General features: G+C 31.9%; 3 protein-coding genes across 3 annotated transcripts; 2 read left to right on the top strand and 1 right to left on the bottom strand.

Annotated features, from left to right (window-relative positions):
- The first annotated feature begins 634 nt into the window (after positions 1-634).
- On the top strand, positions 635-2,221 carry LOC111298566 (divinyl chlorophyllide a 8-vinyl-reductase, chloroplastic-like). Its single transcript, XM_022893291.2, has one exon. The coding sequence runs from the start codon at positions 774-776 to the stop codon at positions 2,013-2,015; it is 1,242 nt and encodes a 413-aa protein (XP_022749026.1). The 5' UTR covers positions 635-773; the 3' UTR covers positions 2,016-2,221.
- A 3,328-nt stretch (positions 2,222-5,549) lies between these two features.
- Positions 5,550-8,173, top strand: LOC111298567 (CASP-like protein 1E1). The gene is made up of 2 exons (XM_022893292.2): positions 5,550-6,026; positions 7,683-8,173. Exons 1-2 carry the CDS (start codon positions 5,788-5,790, stop codon positions 8,029-8,031), a joined length of 588 nt encoding a protein of 195 aa, XP_022749027.2. The 5' UTR covers positions 5,550-5,787; the 3' UTR covers positions 8,032-8,173.
- A 2,796-nt stretch (positions 8,174-10,969) lies between these two features.
- On the bottom strand, positions 10,970-14,953 carry LOC111292653 (lipase-like). The gene is made up of 11 exons (XM_022885143.2): positions 14,602-14,953; positions 14,450-14,519; positions 14,142-14,221; positions 13,758-13,823; positions 13,615-13,662; positions 13,435-13,502; positions 13,181-13,253; positions 12,936-13,097; positions 12,522-12,716; positions 11,762-11,850; positions 10,970-11,429 (listed from the first exon to the last, which is right to left on the bottom strand). The coding sequence occupies exons 2-11, from the start codon at positions 14,514-14,516 to the stop codon at positions 11,210-11,212; spliced, it is 1,068 nt and encodes a 355-aa protein (XP_022740878.2). The 5' UTR covers positions 14,517-14,519; positions 14,602-14,953; the 3' UTR covers positions 10,970-11,209.
- Positions 14,954-15,218: the final 265 nt, after the last annotated feature.

Raw genomic sequence — 15,218 nt, 5'->3', positions numbered from 1 at the left:
ACTCCTGAATCTTATTCTGATTGGTAAACCAGAACTTATTCTTATAAAGATCCTTAGTCAAACTTAGAAGTTCCTTAAAAAGATAAATTCATTAAGTGACCAATGACACTTAATTAAAAAAAATATTAGTGGTGACTCCTTGTGTTAAGTCTAGCTATAGATTTTTGAATCTATATATTATAACAATCATTAATAAAATTAATGGAAATTAATTATTGTTTGCCAATGACTTAGATTTGCATATATAGAATCTACATTTTAATTTTGCTAAAATCCAAGACTTAAAGAAAATGAAAACCAAGAATCCTAAATTATCATAAAGTAGATTAATATGAGTGAAATTTATAAAATTTGTGAAGAAAATATATTTATAACTCTAATTTATTGGTATTTCTTATATGAGATTGGGAGAAATAACTAAAGGCATATAGAAGATTGTGTATTCATATGAAATAATTGTGAAGATTGTCACAAATATGTCAACTTTTTATGGTTTTATACTTTGCATGAAATCCAAGTAGATCAATGAAAGATTGAAAAGTTTAGGGGACGAAATTGATATTTTTCAATATGGGGCAAAATGGACAATTCATTTTTTTGGCTGTGCTATCATCAACTGTGTCATCCACCACCTATCTTCATTAGATTTTTAGCTTTCTCTTGTGATGGAGCAACTAAAAAGCTCAGTCTTGCTCATCCTGCACTTTTGTTGGACAAAGACAAGTTTCCCAAATTTCACTTCTTTTGAACCATAGAAGAAGAAAGGAGAAACAATGTCACTTTGTTTTTCTTTGAACGCCTTCACTCTTCAGTCACCAGAGTCTAAAAGCTACAAAACACAATTCACTTCTCAGTTCATCAAACAAATCCAGGTAAAGTCAACTCCTTTTACTTCACCATCAAGACCCTTTAATTTTAATAGAGAAAGATGTGAACTGGTTAGAGCTTTAGCAACAAAGCCTGTTGATACAGCTGTTTCTGCTTCATTTAGAAGCAAAAACTCAAAAGACATTAATGTTCTGGTAGTGGGTTCAACCGGGTATATTGGGAAATTTGTGGTAAAAGAGTTGGTTAATAGAGGGTTTAATGTTATAGCTGTTGCTAGAGGGAGGAGTGGGATTAGAGGTAAAAATAGCAAGGAAGATACTTTGAATGATTTAAATGGAGCTAATGTATGTTTCTCTGATGTCACAAATTTACATACTATGGAGAAATCTCTGCAAAATTTAGGATTTCCTGTTGATGTAGTTGTCTCTTGTCTTGCTAGCCGAACTGGTGGTGTTAAGGATTCATGGAAAATTGATTACGAGGCAACAAAGAACAGTCTTGTTGCTGGTAAGAAATTTGGGGCTTCACATTTTGTATTGCTTTCTGCTATTTGTGTGCAAAAACCCCTGCTTGAATTTCAGCAAGCAAAGCTGAAATTTGAGGCTGAGTTGATGAAAGAAGCCGAAGAGGATGATGGATTTACATATAGTATTGTGAGGCCAACTGCATTTTTCAAGAGCTTGGGGGGTCAAGTTGAGTTAGTGAAAGATGGAAAGCCTTATGTGATGTTTGGTGATGGCAAGTTATGTGCTTGTAAGCCGATTAGTGAACAGGATTTGGCTTCGTTTATTGCAGATTGTGTTTTGAGTCAGGATAAGATCAACCAGGTACTGCCTGTTGGTGGTCCGGGGAAGGCTTTGACACCATTGGAGCAAGGAGAGATTTTGTTTAAACTTTTGGGGAAGGAACCAAAGTTCTTGAAAGTGCCAATTGGGATAATGGATTTTGCCATTGGGATTCTTGATTTCCTAGTTAAGATATTCCCTTGGATGGAAGATGCAGCCGAGTTTGGGAAAATCGGAAGGTATTATGCTGCTGAGAGTATGTTGATTTTGGATCCGGAGACCGGAGAGTATAGTGCTGAGAAAACACCAAGTTATGGTAAGGACACATTGGAAGAATTCTATGCAAAAGTGATAAGGGAGGGGATGGCTGGTCAGGAATTAGGAGAACAATCCATCTTCTGAAGGCTATTGTTTTACATTAGTTTATAAATTTTTGCGAGCCATTCCATTGAGTAAACCAGTTTTATCATACGGTCGGATTTCAGGTATGAAATTTCCTAACTCGAAAGTGATCAAGACTGCTGTATGAGTTGCAACCCACATTCTCCTGTAAAGATTTTAGCTTGACAACTACCAATGTTATGAATACAAAGACTTGTTTCTGTTCTCTGAATTGTGCCTGGCAGTGTGCAGCTTGATCCTTTAGTTCTATCCATACTATCATAGACTTTCTGGCTTATACTGACAATGTTTTATAGTTTCTAAATTCCTTATGAATTCTGAAGACTTTACATTTACAATATGAGTATGATTGTCCCCAGCAAAAATGCAAAAAAATAAATCACTAAATATATGGATTTTTTGTATTTGAGAATGTCAAGATTTGATCCCAGATCATTGGAACTAAAGTCCAGCATTCTGCCAACTGACAACATAACTGTAGGCAAAAAAGACAAACATAATTTTGTTTTTTATTCTGTCCATACCCCAATTTGACTTGCCTGTACTTATCTGAGATCCTTTCATGGGTGGTCTGTTTTTCCGTCAAATTCTTCATCTGGTTTCTTTCCCAGGGGATGGAATTCAATTTATGTCATTTCAGGAAATATACTGTCACCAAAACATTGAAGCCATTGGAGGACGGGAAGATAAACATTGTTGTTGATTGAAGTTCTGAATGAAATTTTCCCGTTCATTTTGGCAACTGGGATGCATAGTCTTTAGAATCCTACAACATTGCTGTTGCAAACATATGCTTAGAATTTTCGTAAGACAATGTTGGAAATTTTGTGCAGAATCTTTTCCCCACTGATATTAAATTATGATTCTTTGAAGAGCTAATTAAATGAGATCAAATATGAAAATAATATACAGCTCTTAAACATACATGTTAAATTACGGTTTGTTTCATTAGTCTTAATGTTTCCTGATCAAAGTTCCATTTATTTTTTTTTTACGAGATAACCATATAAAAGAAATTATAATTATAATCAAAGTATTATTTTTATATAAAAAAATCATTGAATTAAATCATACAAACAAATCAATCAGTGAACCAGCACATAATTAAACAAATCTAATATAAATTTTGATTAAATTCACATACGGTAAAACTTGAACTTGAAATCTCTAACTCTTAAATACGAAAGAGACAATAAATATAGAACTATTCATGAATCGACTAATTCATCAAACCCTGTAATTTTTCAAGCACATTGGATATTAATCAAGAAAATTGTTATATAAAATTTTCACATTAAAACGAAAGAGAGAGCTTATTAATTATCTTTCTTTATGTCAAACCTTATTAATTGGTCTTAATCAGTTGAATAAAAATCATATAATTTTCTCAAGCAATTGCATCTAAACCACTGGAGGTAGTCTGATAAGACCAACTGGCCAAGTCCCATTGTTAATTAAAATTTAAAAGTCATTGGTTTTTTATTGATAATAATCAGGAGATTAATTTTGTTATTTTTTAAAAATATAGGTGTTAAAATTTGGATGACTGTGGAGCAAGAAAAAGCTTGAAAATTGCAATCAAATTATCTTCTTTGAAAGTGCTATGACAAAAACCTTATCCTTTCTTAATTTTCATTGTTCATAGTCAAAACCTAATTACTTCCTCCTCTATAAAGGGTAGCCTTATGTGAATAACTATTAAACTAATTAAACCCAGTTATAAACTGACAAAGAAATGGCTCTACTTTCTTTCTAGAAGCTCTTAGCATTTAAGCTTTTTTGTTTTATCATTTCTTTTTTTACCTAATTCTTAAACATTTTATGTTAAAACAGAGGTTACTAATCAAGGGCCATGAGCCTGGCTAGAAAAGCAATAGCATGGGGAAATCCTTTTTTTTTTTTTTTGGGGTTCAAAAAGAGAAACTCCATTTTTGAATGATGCCAAAACAAATTAAACAATCAATTAATACTACTAGGATAAGCGTAAAAGAGGATGGTTGAGAGGCTTGTCCTCTCATTTGAGGCTTTATCCTCACTCTATCTCCCTCAAATATCAAAACCTAGAAAATTTATGTAACCCCCAACAAAAAGAATGAAACAAAAATATATAGCTTATGCATGTTAGGTAATAATAGTGCTAAAATTTAATGATTCCCTAACTATATTTTCTTGCATTTAATGCTTTAAAAATCCAATTTTAGGCACACAAATGTATATTTTTTGCTGTTGATAACTTCTTTAATATAAGATTATATCTATGTATAAATAAAATTTTAATTTTAATTATCAAACAACTCTTAACATATCTTGGTCAAAAAATCTTAACATTTATATAGTATAATTCTATATTTAATAAAATCAATAATGAAACTAAATGGACAACATAAAATGAAAATTTTTATTTAACGTAAATTAAATTAAATCCACTGTTATATTTACAATAAAAATGTCGAATGAAAATTTTTTTAAAAAATATAACTTTTTAACGTAAAGATTTCAAAACCTTCTCATCGTCATCAATGTCAACAAAAAGCTACATTAATCATGTATTTGAATTTCGTAAGTTTAAACACACATTTTTACAATATTATACCTATTAAAGAAAAAGTTATGAATCTTCAATATTGTAAACAACATTACATGCGGTTCGTATGCGATCAAAATGATGAAGAATAAAAAAAAAATGTTATTGAGTTTATAATTACAACATATATATTTTGTAATTAGTTTAAAAAATTGAATTTCTGGAATTTTTTTTTTATAAACATCTTTCAATTGTTTAAACAACAACAAACAGGAATTAAATTTTGCAGTAATTTTGGATTTTGGAGCCTCAAATATTAATTGCAATGATATTATCACATTCACACCTTTTAGAAGAAAATTTTGACTTAACATTACAATTTACACCACAAGCTGACAAACCGAAAAAGAATGAACCAAGCCAATTGTGAATCCAAAACCTAGCACACATATCTTACAATTTAGCTTATTTGAAAGTTCATTTACAAGTTCTCAAAAGTGTATTTTGCGATTAATTTTGTAATGATTCAATTATAAAACGGGTTAGGGTATTTTTGGGTTATAAAGATATTATTATCTTTTATTATAAGTAACTCAAAATTAAATTGATATTATTTTGATCATTTGGTTCAAATGAACGTGACAGATTGATTCGAACATATTTTATCTATACCAATTTGACAAGTCACGAATCTCGTATATCGATTCATTTCCTCTAGGTAGAAAGACCAATTCTTCTCTTAATTCTCATTTTTATTTTTAAACTCTTTTTTTTTTTTTATTGATTTGAACGTAAAAATATAAATATAAAAAACAATTCGAACCTATACTCCTTATTGATCGGTATTCATAATTTCATATTCTTATCCTCTAATTTGAGCTTAGCACCAAAGAAACATATTTTTTGATAAAATAAAAATCTTCCAATCAAATTTTAAATAGACCTTTGACAAGCAAAAAAAAACGAAAACAAATATTAATGGAACAGAACCTAAATTCACTACAATTACTTTCCAAGATCAAGTTTGGTCTCATCTGCTGCGTCCACATTTGTCCACCGCCTTGCAATAAATGTCAAGGTTTGTAGTTTCCCTTACCTTTAGGACAGTGCAAAGAAATTGTTGGCTCATTTCTCACCTACTTTTTTTTTTTTTCTCTTTATTTAAACCAATTCTCTCTTCTCATAAGTATCATAAAGTCTCTTTTTCTTTCTTTCTTTCCAGAGAAAACAGGTAAAATTATTGCAAAAATGGAGAGCCAAAGCAATAATAGGGTCAGTACTGTTGATGAAAGAGGGAGCGAAGGGTCAAAAACAGTGAGTATATGTGAGTTGATTCTGAGGGTTTTGGCACTGCTGCTAACACTTGCAGCTGCAATAGTTCTAGGGTTGGGTAAGCAGACTAAGGTTGTTCCAATTCAGATCACTCCAACCTCGCCTCTTATCAATGTTGCAGTCCATGCTAAGTGGCATTACCTGTCTGCCTTTGTGTAAGTTTCAATCATTTTCCGTTCCAAGGCTTAATTTAGAGATGGTTTGGAAGTGCTACCTGGGGTGCCGTTTTGGTACTGAAACCATATGATTCCGGTGCAAAACGGCATTCTAGCAAAGTTACAACTTGCTATCATTTAAGGTTCAAATTGTGATAATGTAACCAGAATCCAATTTTTACGGACCATTTAAATGACTCATAAGTCGTTTACGTGACGTACTTGCGATAAGAAAAAAAAAGTTTCTTTCACCTTCAAAATTTTACTTATATAATAAAATCAACCTCTTATCTTATGTTCTTTTAATGATATTTTTATAGAAATCAGAAATAGTAAAAGTTTTATAATTATGAAAAAGTAATTTTTAATATTATAAGAGTGGTTAGAAATCAAATCATTTTTCAAGACAGTAATATAATTTTCTAATTTCGAATTTAAGGGATGAAAATTTTTTGTTATTATGAAAAAGTAATTTTTAATATTATTTTTTTATCTAATTTAGTCTTGCAAAAAAAATAAGTAACATTACCTTAAGAAGCTAATCACTAAAAATTTTAAAAAAAATTGATTTTTTAATCACTTATTTTTAAAAATTTATATTGATTAGAAAAAAGATAATAAATTTAGTTAATAATTATTTTAAAATTTATTTTTATCAAAATTAATTTATACTTTATAATTTTTTATAAAATAACATTTGATTTTTCATAAATTATTAATTAAATAAGTATTAAATATTTTACTTTATAAAATTATTTTGTACATTTTGTATTATACGATTTTTTTCATATAATATCAAATACAGTATTTAAAAACACTAATAATTTATCATATTGTACTAAACATAATAATTTAAGATCACTAATGATCAAATCACTTTAGTGATTTTATCATCATAATAATTAAATCACCATGATAATATTAAAAATGATATCAAATGTTATCTTAGCGTAGTAAAATGTTTATGCAATTTTGTTGGTGGTTTTTGTCCCTCTTTTTAAGTAATTAAGGTTCCACAATTTCTATGAATTAATCTGAATATGGAGCTAAATGGTCGGTTTAACCCTAAAGATGGCAGCTGATCAGTTCGAAATTAATCTTTTTAGTTGGTTGGTGCTGAAAAGCCCCCTATCTGCCCTGCCCAGGAAGGCAACTCAGGAAATATTCATGTTGTAATTAAGAACCCAAAATAAAATATCAAAAATTAAGTGATTATCATTGTCCAATTAAAGATTTAATTGAGTAAAAATAGATATATAAAAGTTTAATTTAATAAAAATAAACTTCTAAGAGTTCAACTAATTTGAAATAGAGGATTTAAGATTAAGTTGATTGCAACAAAATATCATGTACTTAAATGATTATTAAATTTTTATTTGAGTAATTTTTTTTACCCTTATGCCTATTAATTAAGAAGTTAGGAACATGCATGGCCTTTTTGTTTATAAACCTGCTTAATTAGGCATTACTTTATGTATTATCTTTTTATAGAAGATTACTAGAGACAATTATAAGCATTAATATTAGATAAAAGTTGTTTTTAATTTGCATTTACAAGCATTTGATTTAACAATTGATGATTTTTTTTTTTTCTGTTTAAAGAGTTAAGTTCGATTTTTTGGTCTCAAAAAAATAATTTGTTTAATTTCTTGCTAGGTACTCCATGGTGTCAAATATAATAGCAAGTTTGTATGCTGCAATTTCTATACTCATTTTGTTGGGAACCCGATATGGAAAGAGAGAATTGAGCCAAATCATCATTGTCCTCGACCTATTGATGGTGGCATTGTTATTTTCTGCCAATGGAGCTGCCATGGCCATTGGTCTCATGGGCTACAAAGGGAACTCCCACGTTCAATGGAACAAAGTTTGCAATGTTTTCGAAAGATTCTGTCATCAAGTTGCGATTTCCATTGTACTCTCTTTAGTTGGTTCCCTAGTTTTCATGGCTTTGGTAGCCCTCGCTGCTCTCACCCTCCATAAGAGTTTTGCAACTAGAAATTAGATATATGAGTTAATGCTTTATGTAGAAAAATTAAAATAGGATTTGTTATTTTATTCATTAGTATTATATGAATTTTCTTTAAACTTATTTTCGTCGTATTCATGAGATCGAAATTTAGTAAGTTACATTATAATAAAACGAATTAACACTCAAATATTTGATTTAATGATTAATACAATACTTTTTCATATTCCAAGAGTTGCCAAATCCTCATCTTTCAACATAAAAAGATAAAATCCAAGTTCAACCCCCGATTTGTCTGATGTTTATACCCAAATATCAGTTGATTAAGCCAAATGAATGGAATCTCGAAAGAGTAATTGACAAATTTTGGTTACAACTAAATGCTGCTTTTCAAGCCTTCTAGCAGTGGAGTGTGAAGCTAGTGATCATGAATGAAGCCTTCACTTTGTGGCAACAATTCCTGAAGTGTCAAAAATATTTGTGGCTCTGTTGATACAAGGTGCCAATAGAGCTTCGATTCGTCATGTCCAATCTTCGTCGCCTATAATAGAATTTCTTTCTTGTTTAGATCTTCCAAATTTACACTCCTTGTTAAGGCCATGTTTAGTAGACTGGCAACTATGGTAGCAATATCTGATTTCAAAGATGAAGGACAACAATTAGCTTAGATTCTAGGATAAACGATGCTGAAAGAAATGATAAGGGTTTTTGTTAAAAAAAATTTTATATTATTTTCATAATTTATCATTATATTGTGTTTAAAATTATCGATTTATTTCAAACCATTTAATATATTGTTTTATGATAACCCTAACCGTTTGAAATTTACATGTAAAACAAGTAGTATAATCAAACAATCTTCTTAAAATAAAAACTTATTGAATTTGGTTAATTGGTTAAGCTGTTGATCTCCTCAACTGGTCATATACTGGGAATATACGTGTTTCCATATGGTTTAAATCCAGCTAACATCCCCCATTTCATGCCAACATATAACCTTGCTGGACAGCCATTTTGCAAATCTAAAAATGAACTTTGATTCTATTGATGATTTGCCAAATAGGCTAAAGCTCAGCCGCAGAAGATCAACAGAAAAAAAGGTTTGTTATTAGAGCAAAAAAGATGTAGGCACCAAATGACACCCATGCAAGCTAAGTCTCCAACAGAAACCAGAATAAGATTTTTCCCATTTCGAAGTCTGTCTCCAGATTAAAAGCGGGGCAGGGAAATCCTCATTTCTGCACTTAGAGTCTATAGAAACGGGCTGTGGTGAATCCAAACACGTCACGACCGGAAACATTATCAGCCGGAAGACTTCAAGAGCAAGATCCAAGATGGGGAAAACCTCAGAAACCATTGAAGAAACATGCACAAATGATGGCAAGACAAGCTCAATATTGGTGAAAGAGGAAGGCAAAAATGTCAATCAGGACTCTGGTGGAGACAATTCCAGGGCTGTGGCTGATTATGAAGGACACAGCTGAAAGTACAGAATTGAAGAAAGAGAGCTTGTCCAATGAGAATGTGAAAGTTGCAGATGCTTTGGAGAATAAAAAACTGGCTCAAGAGACAAAAGAAGAAACTGTGATGGAAAAAGAAATTGCTCAAGAGCCAAAAATAGAAACTAAAAATGAAAATAAAACATTGATTGAAGAGACAAAAGAAGAAACTAAAGAAGATACCATAGAGGATAAGAAACTGGCAGAAGATGCAAAAGAATAAACTGTGAAGTATCAAAAACTGGCTGAAGAGAAAAAAGAAGAAACTGCAAAGGGCAATGATGCATGCTTCAATGACAGTAATGTATTCTTGTTCATTCAGAAATTGAATTTGATTCCTTGATGCATGTTCAGGAGAAACTGAAACCGTGAAGGAAGAGAACTTGGTAAAAGAAACAGAAACAGCAGAAACTACTGAAGCTAAAGTCCCAACCCCAGTTAAGAATAAGGTATGAATTATGAAAACCAGTTTTGGTTCCTAATTAAATTATTACAATTTTGGAACCGAGACTTAACTTGGTTCATATAACAACTCTTTCAAGGGTGGCATCCAGCAAGTCTGGATTCAAATCCCTGCTCCTGCAATCGCTTCCCTTATCTCCAGGAAAGAAAATTAGAAGCAGTTTTTACTGTGGTGCAGGAAAGAAAATAAGCTGTTTCAGCAGCAGCCGAGGATTTGAAGACAAAGTGAAACATTTTAAGCAGTTTTATCTGTGTTCATCAGACTGTTTCTACACTTCAGTTGCATGTATTAATATCATACTCCTCCTCAAACCTGTTCAGGGAACATGTATATGCTTTAATATATGAAAATTATAATGATCATTGATCTTCCAGATGACTTTTTCTTGTAATGTGGACATAGCCGTTACATAAATTTCAACAACTTCCCAATAGTGCTTCTTAGAATTTGAAGAAATTCAGGATTTGAAACTAAAATTCCTTTGAGCTATGATCTCCAAATTTTGGTCGTATGGGGTAAGTTTATTGCACGACTAATGCTAAGATGGAATAAAATTGTACTCATTTGATTGGTTTCCATTTCAGGTCAAAAGGATATATAAATCATGCTTGTGATTGGTATTGTTTTAAAGGTCATGGACATTTGTGAGGTGAATTATTGCTAGCTAAGTTTTTTATTTATGTATATTATTCATGCAAAAATTTACCCTATTCAAGGCCACGAGGTTAACAGAAGCGAAATGTAACAGAGTTTGGTAACTCCGGAACCGCGAGGTCCAGTGCTAAGTTTGGTAGCGCCGGTCGTAGCCCCCTCTGAAGTCCGACCACAAGGTCCTGTGCTACCTACCCAGTAGGAGCCCCCTCCGACCGTGAGGTCCAGTGCTACCCACAGGGTGGGAGCTTCCCACTACGCTACCAAATAGGCTCTTAACAAATTCTGTTTGTAAGATGCACTAATCATTATTTCAGCTATTTTTTAACCTCAGAAAACTAGATTTAAAACAGAGTTGTCTGTACGAAACAACTTTTTTAGCTGGCATTAAATTCAATATATTCATAAATGTAAAAGCAATGTACACAGTTTGATAGTTATTTACACAAATACATTCCTAACCCAAACCCACATTGATAACGTTCATTTTCAATGGCTATTTACATGGTTTCAATGGAAGAATGGAAACGTAGTTATCTGAAGTGGAAATCAACGAACTGTGCTACCAGCCATCTTCCAGGAGAGATCACAGACTGATAAATTATGCATTAGATGTAACTTCCCCTTCATTTGACCGAGTATTCATTTTCAGAACAAGTTTGGCTGGATCCCTGGACAAAATGAAATTTCCTTTGAGATCCGTTTTGCCATACTCCGCAACACCAGGATCCATCACGATTCTGCATGATCTCCATTGTTCGCACTTTAAATCAACACCATAATAATTCAAGTGGTCAAAAATGCTGTTCCCTGTCACTGACCTGCAATAAAATGCGAAAGTAGAAGAGTTTGTAACAGATCTCCAAAGTAATAATTCTAAGGTAGTCATGCTCACTTCTCATATAGCAAAGTGTAATATATTCATGCCATCATTTTCCTTTCTTCACCAAGAAAATGAGGGAAAGCAACAGGTAATAAAAGATATATTCATCTTACATTTTCATAAAATTTAATAAAACTGCAGTTATGAATCAATTAATTTAATATTTCAGCCATTTAATAAATTGGCAAAGTTTGCTTAAGTAATAGATGAATTTTAAACTACTGATAAATTTCCATCACAACGAAAATCTACACATAGAAATAGGCTTACCTACTACAGTTTGGATCTTCACCGGAACCATCACAGGCCTTCTCAACTATATAAACCAGACTTCCCAGTCCGAGGTTATACAGCCACACCTACAAATAAGAAATATAGATTAACGAACTTATCCATGCCATTCTTTGTCTAATCAGGGCGCAGTCTTACATACATGATACAACAAACATCAGTCCTCCATCCACCCTGCTACTGATACAGAAACTCTATGCATTATAAAGTGTCAAACAATGGAGAATGTTTAAATATGTTAAATTATTTACAGGCTTAAAAACAAAGACCTTGTTTATATTTACATTCATATTATACCATAAGCATTAGCACCATGAGACACTAAAAGGTAAACTAGGACCTTCAAGAAAGGGGATTGACAAATATTAGATTAATATAAAATTTAAATAATGAACAAATGAGTAAAAAGGTGATCCTGTTTGGTAATGGGAATAGAGAAACAAAGAATAAGTCTCTTTCAAGAACCATTAGGAACATGCAACAACATTTCGCTTATTGACATTCACTGTTAGTGTTACTTGAGAGTCAAGACAACAGATGGTGTATATTGGCAACAATCCAGGCTTTCTTAACAATAGAAAAAGTTTTTCCATCAAAAGTTACATGACATAAACTTTCTCAATATTCAAGTACTGATAATAATCCAATTAGCTAACTCTCAGGCTTAATTTGCTAAATTTAAGTTGCTCGCTTAAAAATAAATCATAGAGAATTTATTTTAACAAACACAGATACTTACCTCTCTAGGAAAGTGATGGTATGTCTTTTGAGGGAAATAAGAATAGTATGGTGGCAGATGAGGCACAATATCATGGTCATTCGTAACTCTGATTGTGTTTGGCACAAGGTTTCCATAATAAGAAGCAAAGGCAGCATTCCCAATACGTGGTTGTCCAAAAGTCATAACTTGAACATTCTTGGCTTCATGATTAACCTAGGAATAGAAGATTTATTTTCTCATTAAAACTCTGACACAATAATCAGGCAATCTTCCAGAATTTAACCAAAGAAAATTAACTCAAAAGATTTGGAAAAACCATGGCACAAAATTCAAACTCATGTACCAATCAAGAAGGCTTCACATTTACAATATTATGAAAAGAACAGAAATAATAACACATTTCCAGCTGTATCAAGAATGACTCATGATTACCGTCAGATCAAGTGCACAAAAGGAAGCCATAGCCCCTCCCATTGAATGGCCTGTCACTATGATGTCAAGATCTCCATAAAATTCTTTTGCCTTTTTAACAGCATATAGAATCCCAGGTTGTATTGTTGTGTTGTGGTAAGCAGTATAAAATCCATGGTGCACCTGAAACAGTGAAAAACGACTAAAGATTAATAAATATTACTCCAACATAAATTTACAAATTGGGAGAAATTTGTTATGCATACCATTGCATCAGGCATGCCAGGGTAATTTAAATCAAGTTGTTTCCAGAATAAATCTTCAACCCAATTCTGTATGCTGAGAACAGACAGATAATTTATTCAAACAGAAAACAACCAAACTAATCACATTTGGGAAAAAAATCATTGAGTTCTGCATACTTGAAATCTTGTTTATGATTTCTATGTTTTCATGCCATGAACAACTGCTTTTGAAAACATTGCTGAAAAGAAGTTACAGAGGTAAATAATATCACTACCTGTGTTCTTGAGTTCCTCTAAAGGCAATAACAATGGCATTAAGATCCTTTGCCACACCAACAAATGCCTATCAATTGATAATCATTTTCATGTCAGTTACAAACAAAAGTATTCTAGAGTATAACACCTAAATGGATCATTATTCCAATAAATATCCAAGGACGCAATGAGAAATGCACCTGTAAACAGTTCTGGATATCAACGATAAGCTCAATAACTTCAAATCCCTGTTTCCATAGAAAGGAGCATTAGGACAACTGATTCAAGTGGAAATCTATTTGAACATTGAAGATTAAAGAAAAACCAATAGAAAACCAGGTACCTTGGTCAAACCATCACATCTTGCACATGTCCAAGTAAAAAGTTCCGTCAAATCCGATATGTACACCTACAGGGACAAATTTTGCCTGAGTGACCACACCAACAACAAGGGAATAATGAAGGAAACACCAACTCTCATACAACTTCTTAGGCAACAACATTGAAATCATTGACTTGTCTATTCTAGAACAAACAAGATAGGATCATTTACACCAATCCCAGGACTTCTATCTCACTTCATTGGCACTATGGCTCACGGATACATATATGAAGAATACATTAACTTGACACATCACCAACCACGGCATGAAATTAAAATTTCCTTGAAAATTATTCAAAATTTTAAGCTCAAATTCATTAAAAATAACAATAATAACAACTTTACCGCAGAAGCATATTCTACTAAAACAGTGGCAAGAGTATGATTGTAGACGGTGAGGTTATCCTTGTGCTTGACCTGCAATTCTACAGTAAACAAAAGCAAATTTTTTATTAAACCAAAATTTTAAAACCTCAAAAGCTCCAAAAATCAAACATAAACTTTAATAAAACCAATTAAAAAGTAGAATTAGAAGTTCTTGAGCTGATTTTAACAGGTAATTACATAAATTAGGAATAACTCACTATAATAGTTATAATACGAAAACCTAGTTTAAAAAATGAGAAATTAAAAGAATTGAATTTGATCAGTACCTCTACCGCAAGAAGATGAAATTAAACATGTAAAAAAAGCCAAAATTAACCACGTTTTATGCCCCATAATCTGCAATTAAAGAAAAAATTATTAGGAATGATAATAAGCAACGAAAAAAAGAAAATGAAAATCAAACTAATCAGAAACGGACCAGATAAAAAGAGGATTTTGGAGCTCCGATTGAGATTGGATCCTAGTTTCTTCACAGCCACCGTGCGGCTCCGGTTGGATTGAGCTGTGTCCTTTTGAAGTGGTCAATTATTGAGAAACGAAGGAGAAGGAATCATTTTCTGATGGAAGCGACGAGAGAGGAAAATAGTGACCAACACGGGATTTCTTCTCTCTTCTTCGGTTTTCTGTTTTTCAATTACCCTAATTGCCCTTGTTGAACTTTTGTTGGCCGAGTGTTTTTGAAATAGTAAGTAGCTCACGAGGGTAGTATGGTAATTTGGAAAACTGTCAATGGCAACCGCCACCGGTGCTAAGTTGGAATTTCTCAGTACGGAAATTTTAAGAGTTCAGAGAGGATTGGATTAGCTGCTTTAGGTGCACGTGTAGAAATGATAATTTCAAACCCAAAAAAATATATATGAAAAAATAGTAAAGAGGAACAATTTAAAATTGATAAAAATCATATATAATTTTTTAAAAAATAAATATTTTATATTTTATATCTAATATATTAACACAAATTAATATTATAATATAATAATTTTTATAATTTATATATATGTTTGATATTGATATGAATATACGAATTAATAAAAA

Source organism: Durio zibethinus, chromosome 16, assembly GCF_047325235.1.
Source record: "Durio zibethinus cultivar Kanyao isolate XHJ-2024 chromosome 16, ASM4732523v1, whole genome shotgun sequence".
In the NCBI taxonomy this organism is placed as follows: Eukaryota; Viridiplantae; Streptophyta; class Magnoliopsida; order Malvales; family Malvaceae; genus Durio; species Durio zibethinus.
The sequence above is the reverse complement of the archived record's forward strand: the minus strand, read 5'-3'. Positions and strand labels throughout refer to the sequence as shown.